The 27,101-nt window shown below is 34.8% G+C and overlaps 5 protein-coding genes across 8 annotated transcripts; 4 read left to right on the top strand and 1 right to left on the bottom strand.

Moving 5' to 3' along the window:
- Positions 1-1,830: 1,830 nt before the first annotated feature.
- On the bottom strand, positions 1,831-7,698 carry LOC123210041 (NAD(P)H-quinone oxidoreductase subunit S, chloroplastic). Of its 2 annotated transcripts, XM_044628203.1 has the most exons (2): positions 7,339-7,698; positions 1,831-2,323 (listed from the first exon to the last, which is right to left on the bottom strand). In XM_044628203.1, the coding sequence occupies exons 1-2, from the start codon at positions 7,589-7,591 to the stop codon at positions 1,851-1,853; spliced, it is 726 nt and encodes a 241-aa protein (XP_044484138.1). In that variant the 5' UTR covers positions 7,592-7,698; the 3' UTR covers positions 1,831-1,850. The 2 variants fall into 2 exon arrangements, with proteins under 2 accessions (XP_044484138.1, XP_044484136.1); XM_044628201.1 differs by lacking the exon at positions 1,831-2,323 and having other exon boundaries at positions 6,736-7,683.
- Positions 4,078-5,304, top strand: LOC123211993 (putative F-box protein At5g55150). The gene has a single exon (XM_044630993.1). The coding sequence runs from the start codon at positions 4,216-4,218 to the stop codon at positions 5,302-5,304; it is 1,089 nt and encodes a 362-aa protein (XP_044486928.1). The 5' UTR covers positions 4,078-4,215.
- Positions 7,699-8,957: 1,259 nt separating the features above from the next.
- Positions 8,958-16,055, top strand: LOC123210683. Its single transcript, XM_044629168.1, is given in 17 exon segments — positions 8,958-9,116; positions 9,306-9,508; positions 9,713-9,876; positions 9,986-10,097; positions 10,182-10,264; positions 10,663-10,726; positions 10,834-10,951; positions 11,078-11,232; positions 11,830-11,864; positions 12,245-12,296; positions 13,260-13,533; positions 13,780-13,914; positions 14,696-14,733; positions 14,840-14,890; positions 14,980-15,147; positions 15,224-15,336; positions 15,705-16,055. Coding segments are annotated over 15 exon segments (1,647 nt in total). The 5' UTR covers positions 8,958-9,116; positions 9,306-9,508; positions 9,713-9,751; the 3' UTR covers positions 15,829-16,055.
- Positions 16,056-17,037: 982 nt separating this feature from the next.
- On the top strand, positions 17,038-20,789 carry LOC123212061. Its single transcript, XM_044631095.1, has 7 exons — positions 17,038-17,184; positions 17,708-17,774; positions 17,868-17,932; positions 18,037-18,126; positions 18,218-18,360; positions 20,117-20,171; positions 20,445-20,789. The coding sequence occupies exons 1-7, from the start codon at positions 17,158-17,160 to the stop codon at positions 20,646-20,648; spliced, it is 651 nt and encodes a 216-aa protein (XP_044487030.1). The 5' UTR covers positions 17,038-17,157; the 3' UTR covers positions 20,649-20,789.
- A 141-nt stretch (positions 20,790-20,930) lies between these two features.
- Positions 20,931-26,461, top strand: LOC123212060. Of its 3 annotated transcripts, none has more exons than XM_044631094.1 (12): positions 20,931-21,777; positions 22,499-22,665; positions 22,746-22,823; positions 23,104-23,183; positions 23,435-23,519; positions 23,688-24,107; positions 24,796-24,903; positions 25,063-25,130; positions 25,286-25,373; positions 25,468-25,539; positions 25,622-25,675; positions 25,958-26,461. In XM_044631094.1, exons 1-12 carry the CDS (start codon positions 21,357-21,359, stop codon positions 26,039-26,041), a joined length of 1,725 nt encoding a protein of 574 aa, XP_044487029.1. In that variant the 5' UTR covers positions 20,931-21,356; the 3' UTR covers positions 26,042-26,461. The 3 variants fall into 3 exon arrangements, 2 of the variants coding, with proteins under 2 accessions (XP_044487029.1, XP_044487028.1); XM_044631093.1 differs by having other exon boundaries at positions 22,481-22,665; XR_006501497.1 differs by lacking the exon at positions 25,958-26,461 and having other exon boundaries at positions 22,481-22,665; positions 25,445-25,539.
- Positions 26,462-27,101: the final 640 nt, after the last annotated feature.

The following is a 27,101-nucleotide window of genomic DNA, read 5'->3' as shown; positions in this document are numbered from 1 at the left end:
TTATTAATAAAGTTGATTTAGATGTCTACAATAAGTTTATATATGCAAAGACAAGGAAAGAGATGTGAATAATATTGATAAATTTCAATCGAGACAATAATAATGTGAGAAAGGTTAAACAGTAGGAATTGAGGAGACAATTTGAGTTGACATAGATGAAGCTCACAACTCATGATCAACAAACTCATTGTTATATTATTAACAAAGTTGATTTAAATGTTTACAATAAATTTATGCATGCAAAGACAATGAAGGGGATGTGAAAAATATTGATAAATTTCAATCGGGGCAATAATAAAACAAGAAAGGTTACATTTTGAGAACTCTCTATGTTGCTCACTAAGCTCACTAGTAAACTGGGGAATCAATGATGGCTGGGATGTACAAGCACCGTTAAGAGGGAATGAATTGGCAATAGATATGTTTGATTTATGGTTGTTGTTTAGCACGAAAATAGAAATGTGAAAACAACGAAATATCGAAACAAAAACGTTGAAACGTCCTTATTAAAAAATATAAAAAACAGAAATATGAGAAAATGTGTAAATATGAAAAATATAAAGATTTTATTATAAATACCAAAATTTTATTAAAAATGTATAACCTTTAAAAATATTTATATATTTATATATAATATAAGAACAATTTACTTTTATTATTATTTTCTTTTTATTTAGTGTGCAAACTTTTTATCTTTTAAATTATTTAAAAGTGTGCATAAAGAAATGTTTAATAAAACTAACTTTGACTGCTGTAAGTTTGTAAATATGAACTAGTTGGACTTACATAAACTAAAGTCTCTATGTAAAATATACACTATAGCTTAATGAAATTATTTCTACCCTTGTAAACCTTAGAGCCGGCAAATATAAATTATAACCCATGCCTCCGATTAGAAAAGAAAAAAAAAATGAAAACTCCCTAAAACCTAACAGTTAATAACCATGTTATTTACTTCTCTTTTTGTAATTAATTTTTCTTAAAACATAGGTGAATGGATTTAGAGGATGCAATCAAGTACTGTAAAAGTGTTTAATGTTTTCCAGGCTTTGGATCCATTTCGGCAAAGAACGAATGTAAAATGAGGAGGAGGGAATGAATAGTGAGAAGACTGGCGAAACAGACACCAAGAAGGGAATCGATAATTGAAAGGATGAAACAAATACTTGGAAGGAGGCAACAACTAGTGGGAAGAAGGACAAAACGAAGGAGGAGAGATGAGTTTCGTCGGAGAGGAGAGGAGGTTCAGATATCGGAACATTGAGAAGACAAAACCAGTATGAGAGGTGTGGTTTGAAATGTTTACAAAAGTGGAAATGTAAAGGATTTCTACAAAGAAACGTGTTTCAGGTACTGAAAATGCATTTTGCATCTTTCTAAAATTTCCGAAACGGCCTTGAAACATTTTGTACCAGTTTCAAGGCGTTTCGGAATCGACGAAACGCACCCCTTGGAGCGTTTCCGCGCTTCCTATAATTGGTTCTTTCATGGGAAATCCTATCAACATTTCACTCATGCTCTGTGTGCAATCACGATTACTATACTAAAAATTTCATGATAAGTTCTTGTTCTTATTTTGGCAGAGGCTGTTTTGTGATGGAGGTTTGCAAAAGAAGACAATATCTTTTCTTTTTTTAATGTCAAACTATATTTTCAGCAACTGTTATTGTGGGATTTTATGTTGTAGAACAACCAACTAATCGACTTTACTAATGAAGAGTTAAGAACTAAGGTTTTTCCGGCTCAGATATATCTTATTTATTGGTTCTTGATGTTGGATGAATGTTTACAATTGTCAGAGTGCATACAAAAAACATCTGAACTTACACATTCGATAGGAAATGTTTATTTCATTGTGAATCTTTGTTTTCGAGCATTACTTCAAGGATAGCAGACTTCGGATTCTTTCCTGGAGGGCCCTTTTCTCTGCGTTCGAGCTCATCAAGCCTGAAAGTTATCAACCGATCCCAATTTCCTCCCTCAAAAAGAACCCCTGCCGTGCCACCAGTTATTCTCTGAACAATGCCACAATACATGTAGAATGGGTGATTTGGATTCTTTACAATAGCAAACATGCCAGGCATTAGTAGCGGCAATTCAGGAGGCTTTGGCTTCTTTGTGGTATTTAGCACTACTGTATTACTTGAATCTGCAGCCACTGGCTTTTTGGGAGGTGGGTTTTTCTCAATAAATTGCTTCAAACCCTTTTCTCCACCTGGAAATCCTCCCGTTAGTCCCATCAACTCCTCCTCAAACGCATTTTCCGGAACAGTAGCAACCGCTTCTCCTGCAGTACCAGCTGAATATTCTTCTTTTTTACCACCAAGTTGTGATGCTTGTTCTGAGGTATTCCTCTTGTGGTGGTGTATCGAGGGGTGAAAACAAAGGAGGAAAAAAAATTTGAACGTTACATCTTGTCACCCACAGATTGCAAGGTGCGCTTGGTACTTGTTACTTCTCTTGGCGAGGACATATTTGTGTGTAAGCAGAAATTATCCGATACAACCATTTTTATGTGAGTGAGCTTTGGATGATTTCACATTGATAGTCAAAGTTTATGGAGTTTTGAGATATAACTAACAGAGATGTGACTGCAATGAAGAAACAGTCTCACTATATTATTGAATTTTCTTTTGCCTTTTCCTACTTTAGTAAGAAAAAAAAAAAAAAACCCCTATGATGGCACTTTACCGGAATCCAAAATAATTTGGTGTTGAACTAGAGGCTATCTACTTACTAAGGTGTAAAACCCTACATTTGCGATCAATTTTAAGGAAAGACTTATTCATATTCTAATTTTTGCTAATAAAAGGTGAAGGGATATTGCTTTTGCTTGTAGAATGAAGCAAACACAAATTTTATTTTGAATTGGTCTTATGAAGTTTATTGAGGATGAAATTTAGAGAGACTAATTCTGCTGGTATCTTTGTTAGAAATATATCATAAGTAATTAACCTTTTGAGACTACAGTTATAGTGCCTTTTGATAATGATCTGGTTCTCTAATACAACAGATGAATTTGATGTTAATGACTCGTGATGTAATTAAGAAGCTTAGGCCCCCTTTCAGAACTTGAAATGAATTAGGCAACGTGACACAAGTGTAGAACTATGAAACCAAACGATATGCGACATTAGCATATTCATAAATTTATTGGGTTGATTTTTGGAACTCAAATTATACTAACACTAATGTTGAAACTTCTAGTTTTTTAAGCCAAGACCGTAATTCCAAGCAGATCAAATTTTATTTTCCTGTTAGATTTGAGATATTGTCAAACTAATTTTAATAGTTTAAAAATTTTCCTAGATTGGATCTAACACAGTTGTAAAAACTCGAAATTAAACTATGTCAGAGTATAAGGGTGGATACAAACCAAATTAACCTCAAACACCCTCTTATTTGAATTTAGTTTGAATAAAAAATTGTTCGCTTTGAATTCATAGAACCAAAATTTAAGACAGTTTAAGCTTGACGCAGATAAAATTATTTTGACTTAAGTTTGGTTTGAGTTTATAACTCGAATCTATAATTCCGATTTCCGGTTCAAGATTATGGCTCATTAAAAAAGTTAGGTGGATCAAATCGAGGCATTAGATCAATAAACTGCCATGGTTCTCCACGACTTTCTTTTCTTCTATCAGGAAATTCTTTCACTACGAAGGAAATTGAATATTAGCCATAATATGTTAGCAATCTGCACAGATTGACTCAGAACTCCATTATCCACACAACCAGAAAGATTGTATTTTGATTTTGATTCTTATATTTTAATAATATTCAAACTAATTTTCATATATTTTAATTTTAATTTGATTTGATTTTAAATAAAAGGTATTAATATTTTAATTTTGATTTGATTTGATTTAATAAAATTTTGATTTGATACTATTAAAATTTGATTTGATTCAATAAGATTTTAATTCAAATTTAATTGACTATGGTTTTGATTTATTATATATTTCTTTTCCTATTTCAATCTTTGAAGCCGATATTCCTTGTAAGTCGTAATTTCGAGATTTTTAAAACTAAATCAGGAATAAGTGAAAGGTTATGAGGAAATTCACCCTATAAATATTGTACTCGTGTCATTTTCAGATATTAAAATCCCAATCTCAGCCTTAATCCAAGCGTATAAACGTTCTATATTTTCAGATTTTAAGCTCCCCATCCAACCCTTTTGAAAGTTCTCTGATCTAAGTCGCCGCCGTTGCCATGGTTGATTGGGCAAATCTGCTTCCTGATGTTTTGCTGGAAATCACTACGCATCTGACGTCGTGTGAGGATTTTGTTGCTTTTGGTTCGGTTTGTTCCTCATGGCGATCTGTTGCAATTATGGGAAAGCCGGGATTTTTATTTAAACTCGCCCCATTGCTGATGCTCGCACCGGAGAAGCCCACCTATCAACGCGGGTTTTACAGTTTTTCGGAGGATTTAACTCGGTACTTTATTTTGCCTGAAGTTAATTCGAGAAGATGTTTATCTTCCAGGGGCTGGCTTTTAACAATCGCTGAAGCAGATTTAAGTATGGCTCTTTTGCATCCTTTTTCACGATTCGAAATTGCATTGCCTCATCCCAAGACTATCAAAGACTGGGAAGATTTTTCTCAAGGCTGTGACCCGACTCTGCAGCATGTAGTTTATATTTCTAAATTTGTCTTATCAACCAATCCCAGGCGCACATCAGATTACCTGGTTATGGTTCTTCATGAATATGGCGGAAAGGTTGCATATTGTAAACCTGGGGATAAATCATGGACCACAATGGAGTCTTCATGGTTGAATCATGACATCACCTGTTATAAAGGACAGTATTATGTCATTAACACTATAGGTCAAATAATGCAGTGCGATCTCACCACAAACGTTTTAGTAAAAGTTGCACAGATGCCACATTTAAAGTATCCGCAGTCCAATTTATATATAATGGAATCAGCAGGAGCATTGATTGTGGTTGAACGATACTCAGAAACTATTTTGGAAGATGGTCCTTATGGAACTACTGGATTCAAGGTTTTCCAAGTGGATTTGGGCAACAATAAGTGGACTGAGATAAAAGATTTGGGTAATAGAACTCTGTTTTTGGGTTATAATTCTTCATTCTCTGAGGAGGCCCTTTATTGCAAAGCTAATTGCATATACTTTACTGATGATTGTCTTGAAGATTATTTCGACCTCCCCGAGGGAGGAGGGAAGGATATGGGAATATATAACATCCTGGATGGTAGCATTGAACCACATTTTCATTTTGAAGGTAGCTCATACAGTAGTGTTAATCCACCTATGTGGGTTCAACAGCGTTAGGTTCAGTTCAAGTTTTCCTGGTTGAATGGAAATAGATATATGGATTTTCATTTGTTGATTATGTCAAACTAGCATAAGTAGTATTATTAACTTTATGTTTTTATGTTTCTTTATTTAGGAGAAATAGTTTGTTTTATGTTATATGAATTTATATATATGTTTCACTTATGATTAAAGTTTATTTCTATATACTTTTTGTTTATAAAATTTTCATCATGTTAACATGGTTTACTTTTATTAGACAAAATTGTTATGTTGGGAAGATTAATGGTGAGAACGAATTCCAATTGTTATAAAAAGAAAAAAAAAATTTGAAATTTAATTTAAAATTTTTTTTAATTTTTTAAATCAAAAGAGAAAATAGTATAAGTTTTAAAAATATAACAATAAAATAATAATTTCATCTCTTATAATTAATAATTTTAATTAAATTTAAAAACTTATAAATAAATATTTAAAATTTTAAAACTCATATAAATATATATTTGGGAATGGCCAAACCTCGGTGGGAATAAGTCTCTTGGGCTTTTATAAAGGAGTATCAGACTGTGCAAGCACAGGAAAGCCAGGCAATCTACTCAAATCTCCTTTTTTATGGTTATTATTATTATTATTATAGACAGAATGAATGGGCGGTGAAATTTTTTTATTCGTACCTCCAATTGTCTGCATTACTAAGAAAGAAAACAAGAAAAGAAACCACTATACAAAAATATACTGTTGTCTCGGTGGATTCGGTTAGAACCCAAACTAACTAGAATTTAGTTCAAATATCAAAGGGTAAACTTTAGTTCGAACTTTAACCAATTTAAATAGTAAAAAACATCACAAAAAAAAGATAAGAAATTGTCAAAGGACAAAAAGGAGAAATCATTCAAAATAAACTCTAATGAAAAATCACCAATGGATCTTTCAATTTAGGTCAAACTATAATTCTAACTTAAGTTTATATTATTTAAATTAAAGACAATTTGAGCACGTACGAAGCCCACAATTTGAGTTGGCAATCATAATACGAGAAAGGTTACAATTTGAGCACTCTCTATGTTGCTTACTAAGCTCACTAGTAAACTGGGGAATCAATGATGGCTGGGATGTACAAGCACTGTTAAGAGGGAATGAATTGGCAATAGATATGTTTGGTTTCTGGTTGTTGTTTTGTATATAACTGGTTCTTTCATGGGAAAACCTATCAACATTTCACTCATGCTCTGTGTGTAATCACGATTACTATACTAAAAAGTTCATAGTGGTAATTTTTTTTTAAAGGTAAGTTCTTGTTCTTATTTTGGCAGAGGCTGTTTTGTGATGGAGGTTTGCAAAAGAAGACTGTATCTTCTCTTTTTTAATGTCAAACTATCTTTTCAGCAACTGTTATTGTAGAATTTTGTGTTGTAGAACAACCAACTAATTGACTTTACTAATGAAGAGTTAAGAACTAAGATTTTTCCGGCCCAGATATATCTTATTTATTGGTTCTTGATGTTGGATGAATGTTTACCATTGTCAGAGTGCATACAAAAAATATCTGAACTTACACATTCGATAGGAAATGTCTATTTCATTGTGAATCTTTGTTTTCGAGCATTACTTCAAGGATAGCAGACTTTGGATTCTTTCCTGGAGGGCCCTTTTCTCTGCGTTCGAGCTCATCAAGCCTGAAAGTTATCAACCGATCCCAATTTCCACCCTCAAAAAGAACCCCTGCCTTACCATCAGTTATTCTCTGAACAATGCCACAGTACATGTAGAATGGGTGATTTGGATTCTTTACAATGGCAAACATGCCAGGCATTAGTAGCGGCAATTCAGGAGGCTTTGGCTTCTTTGTGGTATTTAGCACTACTATATTACTTGAATCTGCAGCCACTGGCTTTTTGGGAGGTGGGTTTTTCTCAATAAATTGCTTCAAACCCTTTTCTCCACCTGGAAATCCTCCCGTTAGTCCCATCAACTCCTTCTCAAACGCATTTTCCGGAACAGTAGCAACCGCTTCTCCCGCAGTACCAGCTGAATATTCTTCTTTTTTACCACCAAGTTGTGATGCTTGTTCTGAGGTATTCCTCTTCAGCTCTAGTTCTATACCTTTCTCTCCACCGCAGAGTCCCCTGCCTCCCAAGATCTCAAGTAGGTCAAATTTAGCGCAAGGTTTTAGGTCAAAACTCGATCGCTGTTTTGGAGTGGCTAGAAATGGTTTGTGAGGACGCTGGGAGATAAGGTTTTGGCCAAGAAAGTGGGATCTAAGCAGAGGACCTTGGAGGGTTGGAAGATTGATAGAAGACCCCATAGTTTTGCAGAAGCCAGCCTTTCTGGGAGAAGAATGAAAGATAAGCCTTGTCCTTAATTTTATCCACAAAGTAGACTCATCGGATAGTCCTATCTTTGCACTGATGGTTAGCTGATACAAGCATACAAAACTGACTATGACATTTCTCCCTCACTCTCCCCTAGGCACATAATCAAATTTTACACGCGTAATTTTTATGAAATATTTGAATGACAAAAATAGGGATATTTAAATATAAAAAATACATGGATTTGAAATATAAAATATCACAATCAAATTATTAATTTAATTTATATAATAATTATGATATTAATTATTAAATTTAAAGTTTTATTTGTTTAATATCATTGATTAAAACTTAATTATATTAATAAAAAAATTCTTAATTATATGTAAAAATAATGATCCTATTTAAGTTGGGGTCTCCATGAAAAAAAAAAAAAAAAATCATCTGCATACAATTGTCTAATATCATAGCAAGTTACTTTCTCAAATCCTCACCACTAAATTTTTTGGGTTTTAACTATTAGTGGGTCAAGACATGACCAAAATTAATAGCATTTAGTGGGTATGATCTAAACTCCTTTTAGGAAAAAGATTGCATCAAGACCATTCTTTTATAACTTTTTGTGTTTGACTTTTAATATTTTTTGTTCTGAGAAAATGATTCTTTTTTATATAAATTCTCATTTTGAAATTGAAAAATAATATTTTTCTATTTAATTAAAAAAACAAAAGTCAATTAGATAATGGGTGCTTTTGTTAGTTTATATATTATAAAATTAATATCATTTATCCTTAAATGTAATTAAAAAAAATCAAAACTGTATCTTTAACTTTGGTTAATCACGAATTTATAATCTCTCTTATTACAATTAAAATTAGAATTAGAATATACTCAAAAAATTAAATTATATCAAAATAATGTGATTTTAGTTTTAAAAAACAGTAAATAATATAGTTTTAATCGAAATTATATTAAAATAATATAATTTTAGTTGGAATTGTCAATGCTAAAACCTGCAATATTCAATTATGTAATGTTAATATTTCATAAAATTTATTTCAATATAATTTTATAAATATGGTGATAAACAATGGGACCAAACTCACCAAACCAAACCCAACCCACACCACCCCCCCCCCCCCCCCCCCCCTCCCCCCCTTCTCCCCACAACAATAAAGCAGGGTCATTCTGCTAATGGCGACATTATTATTGTCAAATCCATATTAATTTATGTATTGATTATCCATAATCTATGTACAAATTGCATTGCCCTCAGGCTAAAGCTCATTCAGGTTTCAACTTTCAGTACATCATATCAACAACATCAGAGGGGTAAAACCGTCCTTTCAATTTACTTCTATCATTAAAAGTCCGAACTACAAAACTAAACCACTATACCCGTACCCACCAGTCATGTCATGAAGTCATATGAGTGGCAAACAGCTTTCCGTGGAGAGAAGATCCTGAGCCTCTTTCTCTTTCGTGTTGTTCTTCTGCCAAGTTAACCCTTTTCTACTGGTAAAAGCCTCTTCTCTTTCCCTTGCTTTTATAATCACTAACCTGTTTATTATGTTAAAAGTTTCATTGATCTGTACAGTCAATAATATTGATTTTATTTTGGTTTGATCAGATTTAGGGAATATATATTCGTCTCCTATTTTTGCTTTTTGGCTGGATTGTATTCTAAGTTAGTTATTTCTGTTGAAGGTTGCAACTTTTAAGCTTTTAGTGAAATATGTTGGGAGAGTTTACTGGAGAATTATGGGTTTGATTCATCAGCGTTTGATGTTTAGTTCTTCTGTAGCTGAAATCTAAGCCTTTGGAAGATCTTCGTTTTGATTTCTAGTCATGGAAATTTACTAGCTGCTTACTGTGCATGGATCAAGGGCAATTATGGGTTTGATGACAAGGTAGTAATCTTTGAGCTTTATATTTGTTGGGATTTTCTGTTGAATACACCGAGCATTATGCATAATTTTTTTGCACCCTCAAGGCATTAGAGCAAAGATACTACATTTAATTAGGTAAAAAAGACATTGGGATTTTTTAGCTGATTGCAAGTTGGATTATTTGTAGATAATTCATCTAGGTTTTTTTTTTTTTTTCTTTTCCAGGTCATAGGTATTCTTTCTTTGTGCTCTGAATACAGCTTCATGGATGATAGTCTTGGGAAGATAAAGGTTATCACGGATCACTTTCAAGTTCCAACTCCCAGTGTGGACTCTCCTCAAAGCAATACATCATATGTTTCGCAGCCAAGAACTGAAAATTCTTGAAGGTATTTATTTTCAAAGGCAAAGAAAGAAGAGAAAAATAAAGTCACTAGAATAGTTTCAAGACACTTTGAATTGATTTTAGTGTAGTTTTCTTATTCTGGTTTAGCATAGGTCAAATAGTTGTTTGTGGACTCGAAGAAAGTTGAAGAGCGTGGCATTAATGTTGAATTTGTTTGGTGCACGTGGGCTGCCTTGGGTTTCCAGCCGCGATGGTCAGGAAAAGGTTTGTTGAAGGAATTTTTTTGGCTTTGACCATTAGAATCAGTGTAACTTCCATTTCGAATCCCTGCAATGTTTTATCTTGCAGGTTGAGTTGAGTGCTGCAGAATTAGAGTCACTTCGATCTGAACTTGCTGATTTGGAAGAGAGGGAAGCTCACTTGAAAGCTCAGTAAGACTCACTTTGTGCTTCACTTTAGATGTGGTTAACATTTCTGATTATAAATTATTATATCAGTCTCTGTATATATATTTTTGTTCTTGCTATCTTTTTTTGTTTACTATCTGTCCTCTTACCACTCAATCAAGGATAAGTTAGGTTCTAGTATTCTGAATTTTAAGTTTGGACTCTGAATACTATGAGGAGATCAACCTTGGTCTTGCATTTTATATGTGTGAGTTATGCTTCAAGAACTGAAGTTGGGCTCCCTGCTCTTTTCACCCTATGAAAGGGCAAACCATTGAATGCAGTATATGCTTCTGTTTTTTTCAATGAAATTTCTGTTTAGTTTACAGAGTTTTTTTTTTTTTTTTGCTCTATACTTTCCTTGATTTTCTTGTCTTATATAGGTTGGAACATGTTGATGAAATTTTACAGTCTGCTCGTTTGTCTGGTTATCTGTACATCAGAACTGTAATGGCCATCTCTATGTCACTTGTTTATTTCGTGCCAGTTTATAGCTCATTAGTTTGTGCATGCTATGACCTACCTGTGGCTTTCCTTTCTTTTTCCTGGTACAGAGGTGGAAGCCTCTACCTGGAGAACCTCCCCCCCTTGATGATACTGATGTTGATGACTGGCTTCCTCGATTTGTTGTCCTTCATGGATTATGTATTTTCTTCTATTTGAAGTCCACAGGTAATTGATTAAAACTGATAATCCTAATTCCTAAACTTCATTGTCATAATATGTTTCAATTCCTGCTTCCTTTTTTATTTAGCTACCATCTGGTTGCCGGGTGATGAACTTTAATATATAATGCAGATTTGAGCCCTCAGGACTCCACCCTGTTATCTGATATTGTTGAAGTAGGTTCTTTGCCAAGCTTTACGAGAGAAGATGAAGAGACACAACATTCCTTTTATATCTTAACTCGGCAAGGACTGCGATATGAATGCTCAAGTATTTCTAAGATACAGGTTCTAGTTAGTCTACTTTTTTCATATGGATGGAATCTATATTGATTTATGCTTTCTCAAATGTGCCAATATTATGTGGTTCTCTGCTCTTCAACTGCTTTCATCTTATCCTTATTTAATTTCCAAATTATTTGACAAAAGGAGGCACTTAATCCCAAGTCCCTCTGGCAGCCAAATAAATTTCAAAATATATCGCATAAATCATTACAGTTAGCTATTGTAAGAATGTCCAATATCTCTACCAATGAGTCTTTTTTAGGAAAAAAAGTTGTAATTTTCTTTAAAGAAATTTTATTTGGTTGAGATGAGTTGAGGAAACTAAACGAAACTAACTGTCTTGAATCATGAATTTGGGAAAATTTTTACATTTGTCATCATCATCTATAGGAAATTGTGAGAATTTAGTCTAGTTGTGTTATTTGGGATTATGCTGATGAAAATGAATAAGAGGACTAAAATGCCCCATTAATAATGGAAACCCCTCTAATCCGACAATATAAATCTTAATTTTATTATGAAATGATATTTTTTTACTTTCATCTATGTTAATATAGTTGATCTTTGTGGTAAATAACTTTTTTTTTTTCTCATTCTCAGGCAGACTCTTGGTTGTTGGCTTTACAAACCGATTAGCAAGTTGGCTTCCGATCCAAAAACTCCAAATGGGACAAGTGAAATATAACAGTGTAAGCTGTACCTAGGTCAATGACTGTTAACATTGGAAGATTGAAATTAGATAGTAGTTACTAACCTATTCCTTATGTTTTTGTACAAAAAACAACATTCTAATTCAACAAGAATCAATGGTTATTATCGCGATTGACTGATATAAACACAACCCTATCAGCCTAGCGTTGCCGGCCCTCTGGAATGGCCTTCATTGCTGCTCTGTACGATGAAATATGCTAAACCATTGCATGCAAACGACTCCAGGAATGAACACAGATGTAGGTCTTTCTGATGGGTTATTGAGATTTGATCTTTTAGGATCCGGTTATATGTGCCATGCAAGTCTTGTGCCTGCAATCTTTGCGGCCGTGTTGGGTCTCATGGAAGGGCCTATGGTCCGCTAAACCCGCCTGCAAAAACTAAAAAACGTGCTAAAAAGCCCACAAAGTCATAATTTACCATTTTTTGGGCTATGTCTTGGGCCTGGGTTGGTACGCCCCGTTGACATGTTCTATAAAAAGAAGCACTTTTTGTCAGGCAACTGTCTTAATATGGGTCGATAATTAAAAAACGTGGTCCAATTGGTTCCAAAGGATATTGCTTCTCTTTTACCTTTTTGTGTGTCTAATTTTCATGGCAAAGAATAAGTACCGATTGTCTCTACCGCCAAAGCTTTGACAAATCAAGAAGTTTCCTGCCCACTTTCCCTTATTCTAATAAATTTTCTTTTTCATCAATCATAATCATGCTTTATATATTTATCCACTAATGACAGAAAGCCGAGAGCCCCAATCAGGGTAGTTGGTTTAATGGCCAAATGACTAATTCCCACCCAATATTTTAATGAAATAACAAATTTTTATCTTTTATATTTAAAAAATCTAATTTATCACCCATCATTTATCTTTGTTAGTGAAAATCCTTATGTAATATGTAAAAAGACAGAAAAGTTATTTTGCATGGATCTTACTATTTTATATTTTCCTCTTAATTTTTTCTATCTTCTCTAGTAATGACAATAATAAGAAGAGATATATTATCAAAGTATTTGAAGATAGTAGAACTATGTATATAAATAAATTTTATTAACTTATCCATATAGTTTGTGACAAAAATATATAATTAGATGATATAATTATTTATTTATTTTTTTATTTTAAAGTTATATATTATTATATCAAATTATATGAATAAATTATTTTAAAAGTTTTGAAATTAGTATTAACATGTTACTAATTGACATATTAGGAACAATTTTATAATTTTAATAAAAAGTTAAATCATTGATTTACGGGATGAAAAATTATGGTTTAAGTTGGGATGGGAGATAATCCTTTGGCGTTACTTTGATTTGACCATGTAACTTTCAACTCCAAACAGTTCGGGTAGGGTTTGACTGGACTGCACTTTACAGTTTACAGTATCTTTCAAGCTCACATAAATATAACGGAATCTTCATAAAAGTAAAAATATTGTGCTTTCAGGCTCTTATCATTATTGCTGCTCCTCTTGGGTGGTTCATTTTCTTGACCATATTATTTTCTGCTAAAATGAGCTCTTTGATTGGCAAATCTGCTTCTAGAGCCGCTAGGTCTCTCCTCTCTGCTTCCAAGAACCCTCATATTTACTCTGGTAAATCTTCTCGTTTTTTTTAAAGTTAATTTCTTACTGTTTAATTAGAATCACTGTATTTTCATTTCCATGGAAACTGATCTGGGAATGGATGATCAGAACGAATTATCCATATTCCAATCATTTTTATATGGGTTTTTTTAATATATATTATATGTAGTGAAGATGGTTTGTTGAACAATTGTGATTGATTTGTTTAATTGTTTGGATTGAGCCTCATGTATTGATTTGTTCTAATTGCATAAGGGCGAGCTGTGGCTGCAGCAGCGGCAGTTGCTTTCAGTGGGAAGGTGCCTTTTCTCGCGTCAAATTTCAGTAGGGCTGGTTCCTCAAACACATCTCCAGGATGGCTGTCCGGAGTCCTTGCGCTTCCTGCTGCAGGTTGGGACAAAATATTGCTTTGCCCTTCTCTGGTTTATGTGCAGTGTATATAATTGATTTTGTCTGTAATGAAACATCTGAGATATGGGTTTGTTTTAAATATGACCATTCTTCAAAACAGATGCATTTTACTCTGTAATTTTTTCAAGTGAGTGAAAGGAGATTGTTATTATTGTATCGATCTGGGCGTAATAGTTTACTTAAAGTTGGGAGGTACTGTCTGCTTTGTCTATAGTTGGTTTTATGGTTTTACCTTTAAAAGGCGGGAAACAATGGGTCTATATTGATCGAAAATGATGATTTTTGTCTTCAACAGATATTATGGTTTAATCATAAAAGGTCTGTGCAGAGAATTAGTGTTTGTAGTTTGGAAAAACAAAGGAAGAGGAGCCTTGTCATGTGCTTAACTATTAGCATTGTGGCTTCCGGGACCTCTTCCAGAATGATTAGACTGTGTTTAAGCATGGTATGGGAGAAATGATTGGCTTGGGATGTATGCTTGACTTGACTTTATCCCTGAGTTTCTCCCAACATTCTATCTTAATCCCCAAATTAAACATGTTTATGCAATCCTCTTTCTTCTCTAATGATAAAAAAATTTCAGATCCTTTTCATTATGTCCTGTGTTTACCTCTGACCTGAACTCTGTTATGTGAAGGATAAAAACTTGTCAGCACCTTTATTGAAGGAGTGGCTTTAAACATTACTTTTCATGATATCATAGATTTTTGCTGTGATCTCCATTTTAATTTTTCCTTTGTGCTTTTCCATATTGTTGCAGTTTACATGCTCCAGGAGCAGGAGGCACATGCTGCAGAGGTACTTGGTCATTAATTAAGCCAACATCTAAATTGCTGTTGCAGTAACTAAGTTTATATTTCTACACTTGAAATCATTCCGCTAATGCATCATTCTATCTATTCAGATGGAGCGTACTTTCATTGCTATCAAGCCTGATGGGGTGCAGAGAGGACTGGTAATATAAGCATCAAACCTCTATTCCTTTCTCAGTTATTTAGCCTGAGTTAGATAACCAACTTCACCAACCTATTTTTGTTGCTCCAGATTTCAGAAATCATATCTCGCTTTGAGCGTAAAGGGTTTAAGCTTGTGGCCATTAAAATAGTGGTTCCTTCAAAGGATTTTGCACAGAAGCATTATCACGATCTTAAGGAAAGACCCTTCTTTAATGGCCTATGTGAGTTCCTTAGCTCTGGCCCTGTTGTTGCCATGGTAAGAAGAATTAATAAGAGTATCATATCCTAAGATTTCAACCCTTTTGGCTACTCTGCTCATTCAACTCATGCAGGTCTGGGAAGGAGAGGGAGTTATCAAATACGGTAGGAAACTCATTGGAGCCACAGATCCACAGAAATCAGAACCTGGAACAATCAGAGGTGATCTGGCCGTTGTTGTTGGAAGGTATGTGCTTATTAGTAATAAACTAAGGGTGAATTTGGGCTAAACCGACTGGTGTTCAAATCCATGTTCAGTTCGAACAAGTTGAATTCAAACAAACTCTGACTTGGTAGCTCAATTTGAGTTTTAGGAGCAATGCATGGCTCCAACTTTGCTTCTTACAATTCATCTGAACTTAAGCTAACCTTTTTTTAGGGTTTGGTTTAGCTCGAATCTAACCCTACTTATTGTAAAGGCATAATGATCCAATTAACATTTTTAGATATGCAAAAAATCTTTCACTCAATCCTGCACTTCCATTCCCCATAATTAAGTTCAGATTTAGTGCACATTACTGTGTCTTGACAATTTTGTATTTGCTTTCCTTGCAGAAACATCATTCACGGAAGTGATGGTCCCGAAACAGCGACGGATGAGATTAGCTTGTGGTTCAAACCAGAGGAACTGGTTAACTACACAAGCAATGCGGAGAAGTGGGTTTATGGAGTCAATTGATCAAGTTTTCTCTCCTTTTTTTTTTTTTTTGGTTAGAATTGAATTTTTCATAAACTTAGGACGCCCCATTTGAATAGTGGGGCAAGCAGCAGCATAATTCTTAGAATAAATATGTTCCTTCTTAGAATAAATATGTTCCTGTTGAGGTGAACAACGCTATATTACTGCTTTGCTACCGACAGCTGGGAAATTTTAATTTCAGCAATAATATAATGCACTCCAATGAACGTGAACTCTCTCAGCCCTCTTCATAATTTATGCCATGCTAAGCTAAACGTGTATTGTTTTGTTCACTCAACTCTAATTTTGATCTAAATTAAAATTATGTCAAAAACATCTAATCTAAATATGACCTTTTTTATAATCGAATTAACATGGTATGATTTAAATTAACCCATTTAAGAAATTAGTTGTACTATGTCAAAATATGACTTATTTCGAAGTTCAATTTGTTTGTCATGTTAGAGGTTGCCTTACTTTGATCGGCCAGTAGTTGTCCGTTCCATGGCTCTACTTTGCAAATGGAACTAGGGCTGGGGTTGGAGACAATGAAGATGTGTGTGTTAGAAGCATCACTAACAGATATATTATTGGCCTTTTTTCTTCTTTTTTTCTCTTATAAAACATTATATTGGTGCTCAGATCATGAAGAGTCGATCTGAACACACCCTAATTCGTATACTGATTGAATCAAATACAATCTGAATTAAAATTTTGTAAAATTCTCCATCTGAAACAAAAATTTGAAGTGTTGCTATATGGATAGCATATAAAAATTGCCACTCACAAAAAAAAGAAAAAAGGACTTTTTGGTAAATCGACTATCCAAATTAAATCTGTATGAAAATAGGTGTTGTCCAATCGATCTTTCACTTTGCCTAAGCTCCCTTCGATCCTAAGTGAATGACGAAAGTCCTCTTACGTCAATCAATTCTCAACAAAATATCTCTATCTTTCACCTCATCAGCTTACAGTATTGACCCAATAAAATAGCGCCACGTAATACATAAACTTCACTCAAGCCCTGGTTGATGAAGTGGCAGATCCAGATGCATCATAGACAAAAGCTTTTCTATAGTATAGTGCACTGGATAATCTCCAAACGAGGGGTGACGCAATAAATGCGGTAATCCTAGGCGGACTTGAAAACAAATTAATAAATTGAGTTGTAATTAATTTGATTATTACTTGGAATCCGAGGACTCACGAACCGCTATATATATACAGGTTTGTCTTAAAAAGCCTCTCCGTTTCCGTGTCGCCCCCGGAGAAACGATTTTACCGTTAGGTTTTTTCCTTATACGCGGAAGCAACGCCGAAACCCTACGCATGGCTTCAACGAAGTTCTTTGATTCGGTAAGTGTATTAGCTTGTTTTTTGATTTATTATATTGAGAATTTGATCTTGAACTTAGTATTCAGAGCTTGTTTCTTGCTCCTCATCGCCGATTTTGTAATTGTCTACGAATTTTTTTATTTTATTTTTTGTTGATTCGTTATAGTAATTGTGTAGAAATATGTTTTGCATATCAACTGTAATGATTCTGTTTATGTCTTTGTCGCTGTGTTTAACCATGTAAAGAATCTCATATTATTCGGCACGTTAGGTTTTTTTTTCTATTGTTTAATATGAATTCATAAGCTCATCGAATTTGCCCTGTAATATATTAGTCTTCTCACCGTATAATTTTTCTTCTCTGTCTATCAAGTCAAAAGCTTTTTCAAGTTTCAAAAATAAATATGTTTATATTCTCTTTCATAGAGCTGGTTAGCATAGTTTTCCGTTGAGCTTATTCTTAAGCTGGGTGCCCTCCAACTGCTATTTCATTGCTTTTTTTTTTTTTTTTCATTTATAACCTAATTTTTGTGATCTATGACAGATGGCTGCTAAACCTCTCACTACTGAGGCAATTGCGCTTACAGAAAAGAAAATGGACATGACATTGGGTATGTCATTAGCAGTACATTTTTCCCAATATTTCTTGGTTTTTTTCATCTGATTTATTGATTTCTTTTTTTTTTTAATTTGAATTTATGTAGATGATATTATTAAAATGTCAAAGAACACTGCATCAACTAAAGCTAAGCAGCAGCGAAGGCCTCCTGTAAGAAACTAGTGTGTTTGGAAGCATATTTGACCATATTGTTTCATGTATTGTTGTACTGATTAGACATTTGCTTAATAACTTAATCTATTTTATTTCTGCAGAATAAAAGTCAGAAAAGTTTTAATAATGCTGTTCAAGATAAGGCTTTAAAAGTTCGGCAGTATATGGGTTCAAGATCTGCTGTTAGACAGGTATGCAAGCATTGTATCTTTCAGCGGTAACATGTAACATGATCTGGTTTCATTGGTAAATGCTGATATCTTTTTCAACATATGGGTATAGGGAGTTCTTGCACAGAGAAGGTCAAATTTCCAGAATAAGCATTTTCCTCTAGCTAATGAAGCTGCAAGGAAAGCTATAGTTGCTCCTGTCCGAAATAGAGCTTTTAATGGTAGCATGGTAGCAAATAAAATGAGAAGAGCAAGGTTTGAAGCCACCTTATCTAATCTTTTCTCCTGTTATTAGCAAAGAAGAGCTAGAAACAGTAATAATTTGGGTGTTATTGTTGGCATTAAGTTCCCATCTAATGAATATGCATTATCATTGAAATTTGCAGGTAAATCATGGTTCTATAATATTGATGGTCTCTTCCATGTGCTTTGGGTTAATTTATGTCAACTCACATTATAGTACAAGTTCTGGTTTTGTTGTGGGGAGTGGCCAACCCCATTGGGAGTTTTTTTGAATATAGACATGTTGTTCCTGCAATAAAGAGTAGAATGTCTTCATAATAATCTTCATAAATGTGGTCTTAAAAGTTCAGCTACTAGATTAAACCACACATATATATTTTGCTATTGGTATTGTCTTTTGGAGATGCTCTTAAATTTTGTGAGTTGGCTGTGAAAGCTATGGATCATTGGTGATGGCAAGAAGATACCATTGAAAGGAGATTGTTTAAAACATAAAATAAGTTTATAAATTGTGCGAGATTTATATTTTGGAGCTATGATTTGCCAAATTTGGACAAATTGATGTTGGATATATTAGGTGTTTGAATGCCTTGATAGATCTATCCCTCCCTGTCATTCTTTTTGTGATTATGCTATTGCATATGGAATGTCATTTATAAGAATCTGGCTTCTGGATTTTTGTTTTTCTGAAGAGTTCTATTTGTGTTGTCTTCATCTGCATTGTTAACAATCCGTAGAATCGTACACCAGGGTCAGTGTTTTTTCCCATATGATCATATCATACATCCTGCTGGTTTATCCTTTTCACTTTATCTTATATTGGAGCGGAATTATATTGATGAGTGTGGAAGATAATCATGGGGTTTGCATAAATGCATAAACTATTTGTGCTATTTTCTGTCTGGAGATTTCTGGACTCTGGAAGATGCCTTGGTTTATTATATGCGTTTCTATTTTCTTTTCACCTTCTTCATAGGTGATTGGGTTGCCTTTTGCCTTATGACCTTGGATTGGGACCGACATAACTGATAAAGATGCTTAGACGAACAATAATCTGAATTCTGGTTTCTGGGTGAAATTGAGCATTTTTGTTCTTTCAGTATTTATAAGAAAATGGAAGAATTTGGAGTGTTATAAAAGTTAAATGGGGGGCATTTTAGTTGTTTAGATGGTAGAAGTTTGAGTTCTGCTCTAAAAGTTAGAAGCTTCTGTGGCTGGTTTGTTTAGATGTGGTAGAAGTTGAGTTCTTCTCTTAAAATTAGAAGCTTCTGTGGCTGGTTTGTTGGTGGTGTTGTTTTCAAGATGAGTTTCTTGGGAGGAAGTCTCCTGGTTCTCGGAATGCTTGGAGAATTGACCCCTTTGATTTTTCTCAAGTCAGCTGCTCCATGGAGGTCTTTCTCTGCTTTTTGTGATATGAAATCACTCCCCTTTCACTGTGAAGTATGAACTTCAGAGCTGTGTTCTGCAATTGGGAACTTTGTGGAACAAAAGAAATAATGTAACGGAGATTTGGTCTTCTCCCTTCTTGAAGTGCCTTTTTTGCCTTGGAATGGTTTGTCTGATCTTTCTGTTAGTTTGATTTAATATGATTCACAATGGTAAGACTCTCAAATCTGTATCTATGTGGATCTATATTATGTTTTGGTATCCAAGTAACTTGAGCAATGATGATATCTTGCATGGTTGCTATGTCTCATATCAGAGGTGGCTTCTTAATTATGTTTCTGTTTTAGTTCTTCAATCATTTTTTTAATATTTATCTATGCAGGGTTGGAGCTGTGCCAGCCCAGAGGAAAGCTGCAAATGGAAATGTTGTTGCTAAGGTAATATATATCATAGTACACTGGACTTTCCAAAAATTTTCTTAAGATGCATGAAAGTCCAGTTCTATGAGAAATAGAGGCAGATGTAATGATTTGCCTTGTTTTACTGAGTTCTGGTATGGATTTTCTGGTTGAATGGTAGTGGTGGGAAAATTGAGGTTCCTTACCGGGCTGCAACAATCTGATTCGTATGCAGTTTAAAATGCCCTGGTTTGAGTTTACCATTGACTTAGCAGTTGGCAGATGTTGATGATGCTTGCATCTTCTGTGCAGTCGCAGCGTCAGGACAATGGAGTGCCTAAGCAGCAGAGGCCTCAAACACTGGATTCGCTTTTTGCCAATATGAAGGAGCAGAGGATGAGGGTCGTTGCACGCCAGAATAACGGGGGTGTTCAACGCCAGAACAATGTCATTGTACAACATAATGGAGGAGGTCGGCCACGGGTGCCTTGGGCTAGAGGCCGATTTGGCAACTAATACACGCGAGTAGTTGGGATTATTAGATGAAGGGTTGAATGTTTTCCTAGTTGGTGCAAGTTGAAACAATAGATTGTTTTTTCCATTTTAATCCTAGTGTTTCTTTGACATTTTGACAAGAAATTCATGTTACTTGGTTCATTTGATCGGTGTATAGCAGCTCTTTCCTTGCTTCATATTTGGCTACGATGGATACTTACAGAATAAATTTGTACAAAGCATATGTAATAATTTATTAGGAGATATCCAAGGGTTTGCATTGCATCTGTGACGGGACATGTTCGACGAGATTAGAGAGACCTTGAAATCAACTCAATCAAAACGAATGCAATGCAATAAAATTATGTATGTATACCCTTAAATTAAGGATGGTGTGTTCTTCAATCCGATCTTATTTGTATGTTTGACTGTATATTACTAGATTGTGAATTAGAACTGTATTATACGTGACATTGCTCTTCCCTGGTTGGAGTTTCAACCAAATGCATCCATGCCAGCCACTAGTAATAGATAACCGAGGCCCCATCGATTGCGTCACGGGTTTAGAATCATTCGATCTGTACATACGCATGCACATGAAGATTCCTCTTTGCTTGTATTAGCAGCCTCACGTTCCTCATCTTCTATCTTTCAGCCAGCGTTCAAACTCAGACTCTGCCACGAACAAATACAGGAAGGGCTCATTTTTCTTTCAGCTAAATCGAAAAAATGACTCTCAACTTAAACTTACCCTCTCCGTTTCTTTCTAATTTCTCCACCCCACGCTTCTCAAAACTCTACGAAACCTTTCCCATCAACGGCAGCGGCAGCGGCAGCAACACAACTGGGCTCTTGTCTCTTTTATTTTTCGCCAGAAGCAGACCCATGTCAACAAGGTTTAGAACGAGGGCTTCGTTGAGTGAAAGCGAAAACGAGGTCGTGGAGATTATTGACGAGGAGATGCTGAGCAGAGTTTCAGGTGCTAAGGATGCAAATGAGGTGCTGGAGATAGTGGCTGAGAAGTCAAAGATAAGTAGTGGCGTTGTGAGTCTTAAACAATGTTGCTCGATAATCAGTGCAGCCATTGATCGTGGCAATTCTGACCTCGCTTTGTCTGTTTTCTATGCCATGCGCTCTACTTTTGATCAAGGTAAAAACTTTCTATCTCATTGATGAGTTATTCATGTTTTGGGTTTAAGTACTGATGCATATTCAAACATGTTCACAAAATGTTTATGTTGGTAATATATAAGCAGTATAATTAAAATTCTAACCTATAAAAAATTAAATATACTAACTTTAGGATTGAGAATAAGATGACCTTCGATATGATAGACAAAATCCAGTGATGAAAATTTACAACAAACTTATGTTAAATGTCAAGCCTGTGTAACACACAGTTTTAAGATTCGCATGTTCACTCGTGTGCACAAGGGTTTGAAGGGCCTTTGATTCTCATGATACAACAATGGGGTGAATAGCGAGAGACTGAATGAGCTTGAAATCCACTATCAGACAACTTATAGAACTCTTAAGGACTAAGAGAGAAACTAGAAGAGATTAAAGAGAAAATGAGAGCTCAAAATTTTTGTGTGTGAAAATGTGAGGAGTCGTCTCTTTTTATACTAAAGGGAGGAGACATTGAATTTCACCGTAAATATAAACCTTCAAATTTCAACTTCTGAAACTTCCACCTTTTAACTCCTAACCTAAAAAAATTAAATTCATTCCATTTTCTAACAAAACATTGGTCCAATAGCATTAATGGGCGTGATGGTGTAGTTTGATCAAATTATTGTAAATGAACTGATCTTTATCTTCTTTTAATATGATTGCAATGACATGGTGGATAGGTGTACATGTATGCACAGGTGCTGTCAGTGAAAATGATACATTCGTTGACAGATGGAAATGGTCAAGGCCAGACGTTAGTGTATATACAACATTAGTTCAGGGTCTTGCCGCTTCATTAAAGGTATCAGATGCGCTTAGGTTGATTGAAGATATTTGTAGAGTTGGAGTTTCTCCTGGAGAGGAGGTATGGTTATGAAACCATTGTTTATTCACTTTCTGTAGCAATTGAATGGAAGTATAATTATATTTGGATTTTTTTCATAGGTGCCATTTGGGAAAGTTGTGAGATGTCCAACTTGCTTCATAGCTGTAGCAGTAGCTCAGCCCCAAAATGGTATTCAGGTACATATCTATACCAAAAAAACTTTTTACCTTTATCTTTAATGTAGTCCATATGCAATGGAATGGAGTGGAGTGTGGAATCTGCCAATAGTTTCATAGGCAGATTGTGCATTACTTCTTTAAGATGAAATCTGAATTGATGATGTTTGTTGTCTATTTTGTTAGAATTTATATTTATCAAATGATTTAGATTACTCAGCTAGACAACCTGTTACTCCAATTACTCAAGTTGCAATTTTCCTGGTATCCCACCCTCATATTCCATTGTCCCCTCCTGCAGATTGTATCATGTGCCAAATGCCGCTACAAGTATGAGCTTGTTTCTGGTGACATTGTCAGTATTGACTCCGAAGAAATCAGGTTGGTTGACTTTCATCTAGATTATTTTATGTGAGTGACTTATCCCTCAGAAGTTTTCCTCGGATTGTTACATTTGTATTCTATTTTGCTTTAATAAATTCAAACTTTTAGCCCATTGTGTATCTGCACTTTTTACAATAATAGAAGATGCATTTCAAATTTCAGTGTTGTGTTGATGACATAATATATTTGTGTGTGGTGTTGATGCTGGGATATTCACTTTTCTAAGGAACTACTCCTGCCGAACGCAGCATGGATATACCTGCGTGGAAAAGGGGGCTAGGATTTTTGCAATTAGTGAAGCAAAGAATTCCTGCGGCTGTTCACTCCATTGTGGTATAATTTTTGTGATTCTGATTTATCATGTTTTAACCCCCCCTTTTACGGTATGATCATATACTAGTAGCAGTTTAACTAATATAACATTTTTAATTGTTTGTGCTTGGTTGATTGCACACTTCCTCTGTTCTCTTTTTAGTTAACTCTTTAGTTCTCCATTTCTAGGTTCAGATTCCTTCTGGGATGGCACGCACACACAGGTTTGCTACTGAAACAGTTGATCTCCCGGCACAGGAAGGAGAAAGGGTAACAGTTGCTTCTGCAGCTCCATCAAATGTCTATAGGGAGGTGGGTCCTTTTAAATTTAGTCCAAAGGCCCCTAACTTTTACCCTGGAGAACCTATGAGCCTAACAAACCACAAAGATGGTAGGGAATCACCATTACTAAGAGCCCCAACTAAAGATGGAAACTCGTCCTTTCTCAACCCCTTCAGCATTATCCCTCTTATGGCTGTTCTTGCCGTCGGAGATGCTGCCACAGGAATAATTGATCCTAGCTTGCCTCAGTTCCTTTCAGTTGCTGCTGCTGCATCTCTTGCTGTTGGAGCAACTTTAAACATTCTTGTTCTCCCTCAACTGAACCAGGTAAGTTTGCAACTTCTTGTTCTTACAGTATCTTTCATTCATCTTTCTTTACCATTTTTAGTACTGAGATTCCAAGCCTTTCATTAAGATCAATCTATATATCCTGATTCTGCATTCCATCAAGATTTAAATATTCGATCACTTTCATATTTTGTTGTATCCGGGAGTAGGGACCTTAATGAGTGGATTTACAAACTTTCACTGTACAATCATATCAAAGTGGCAGAAGATCAGTACTTTGTTGATGTGAACAAATGATATTTCTTCCTATATTTACAATTTTTTGGGGTATTCTGGATAAATTCCTCTCCACAGTAGTGCAAAAACGTATACTAGTGCATAAGCATCCCAATGATAAGAAATGTCAGGTGATTCCCGACAAAAGTTGGGTATACCTCTCATTCTGTCTTCAATTTATGTTCAGATACAAACCTAAATTAAATGAAGTCTAAAAACGCATGAGATAATTCTAAAATCACTGGTCAATCTTTTTAATTTGTCTTATTTCTCAAGCTGCTGTTAGACTGATAATATCATTCTGATAAGGGTATTGTACTTGTTATAGCAATCTGGTTAGTTTCATATGCTTTTGTGTAATACATTTACTTTTCATGTAGAATCCACTATGGAATTTTTCTGAGAAAACAAGAGTGTATTTCTCATTTTATTTTTCTATTCATGGTGTCAGCTTCCCCAACGGTCAGTGGATGCAAGTGCTGTCAAACAGCAGCTTTTATCACAATATGACATGCTTCAGTCTCGTATCAAGGACCTAAAAGAAGCTGCTGAAAAAGAGGTATGCGCCTAATCCAGTTAATAACTTGGGTTTTGGTCACTACATGTAAAAATAACCATCATATGAATAATAATAACCATCACTTTTTTTGACTTTGTCACCTCAGTAATCCACAACTGATGTGATGTTGTAGCAGAAATTGATTGATCTTACATGTAGGTTTGGATGTTGGCTCGGATGTGCCAGCTGGAGAACAAAATTTATGCTGTAGGAGAACCTTCTTACCGGTGAAACCTCTAAACATTGCTAGAATTCCTTGTTACTTCACAATGGTTGCTGAAATTGATATGAATTTTCATTTAATTAATTATTAAGTTTGTCAAAGGGCATTGAAGGTCCTTGGTGAGATTAATAAGCTGAAACAATCATTTCATTTTTCCAGTGCAAGGAAAAGTAAAGTTAAGGGCGTGCGTGAAGGCTTGGAAAATTCCCTCAAGGGACGGATTGAACTGATTGACAGCTATGCAAGGGTATGCTTCTGAGTGTATGAGTGAATGACTTGCCTCACCATAACCCTTAATACTGATTATCATTTATTAAGTATTGGTGACATCAAATTGTCAGATTTCTTCTATGATTGAGATTGAGGTAGAAATGGATTCTGATGTTCTTGCTGCTGAAGCAGTGAGCAGTGTGGTATGTGCAACATATTCATATAATCTCTGTTGTCTTAAATCAAACTCGTAAAATTATTTAACGGAGTGAAGCTTCATTGCAGGAAAGCGTTTCCAAACACGTACAGCAAATCATGGAAATAGAAAATCTTGAAGAGGCATGCTTACTTCACTTCAGCATTTAATCTCTTCTAACACAGAAAATGACCTAAATGAAACTGTTTAAGAAAAATTCAAACAGGAGCAATGCATGCACACACTCAAATGTGCACACACACACACACACTCAGGATAAAGCAATTTTCTCCCAGATCTATGCTTAATTACCCTTACAATTTTCTTTCTACTATGATCTTGATCATTTGTAACCCCTTGAGGTTTTAGCATGTCGAGCTTGGCCTTGCTTGTTGGTCTACATGATTTTCAAACATTTGATGCAGAAATGGAGACTGCAGGCTGAAGCAAATGATGAGGCAGAAAGACTCCTTAGCTCCCAACCTGTTATCCCCACAGAACAGATTTAGACATCTCACTATGAACTTTTGACCAAACTTACTTTTCCAGATGCATCAGATGTTTCCCCCTGAAAGATCATTCTCAATCGATCAGTGGAAAAACCGATTACCGACTCATTGTTCATGAACATCAGACAATGTTGCAGAGTTATATGTTAACCAGTAACTGAAGAAGATTCTGTGAATTGGAGGATGCCTGGACCAGTTATTCAGAGACTTTATTTTGGCACAGATAAAGACCTGTCCCAGTGACTGAGTAACTTGATTGAAATTACAAGACCATGCTTATGAAGTACATTAATGTTACTTGTGAATCGAAATGGTGAAATTGTTTTCTTCATTCTACAAATATTTCTTGTATGATTTAATACAGATCTTGTTCAAATATTTCATTTATAAAATTGTATGATTTGAATCTCTTTTTTAATATATTATTTATCTCATTAATAATACTTTTCATTTGTTAATGATATCTTTTAGCTAATTTAAACGAGTTCAAACATAAACTGATATTACAGATTTGAATCAAATTTAAATTAATCTATGTTCAAATTTATTCAATTTAAATTCAGTTTTATTTGGTCCAAACCTAACTAAACAGTGATCCAAACTAAAACAATTTAGGACGGATTCATCCTGAATTATTTTAGTAATCACCATCAAAGTTGAATATATTTAATGTCTCATTTGTAATCCATATCACCTACCTGGCTCCGAAGGCACAACCATTGCTAGGTGATTGATCTGATTTGTACATATGATTGGCCAACAAGACAATAGAGAAGAATTACGAGATATCCTGAACTTGTGTGCTGTATCTTGCGAATATTTTGGTCCACCGCTGTTGTCCTTGGCAGGCTGACTTATAGTTGCATTGTTGATTAATAACAGGATTTGGTACACAGGTGTCACTAATCTGCTGGCCCAAGTAATCCATGCAGATAAGTTAGCTGTCAGTTGGGTTTGGGTGGGTCGGTGGTGCAGTTGGAATCCAAACTCCGAAACGATTATTAAAATGATAAAATTAATGCTCTACCCAAACTTTGTTGATGCCAAAATCATCTAGCCA

Source organism: Mangifera indica, chromosome 3 (genome assembly GCF_011075055.1).
Source record: "Mangifera indica cultivar Alphonso chromosome 3, CATAS_Mindica_2.1, whole genome shotgun sequence".
NCBI classification, from domain to species: Eukaryota; Viridiplantae; Streptophyta; class Magnoliopsida; order Sapindales; family Anacardiaceae; genus Mangifera; species Mangifera indica.
The sequence above is the reverse complement of the archived record's forward strand: the minus strand, read 5'-3'. Positions and strand labels throughout refer to the sequence as shown.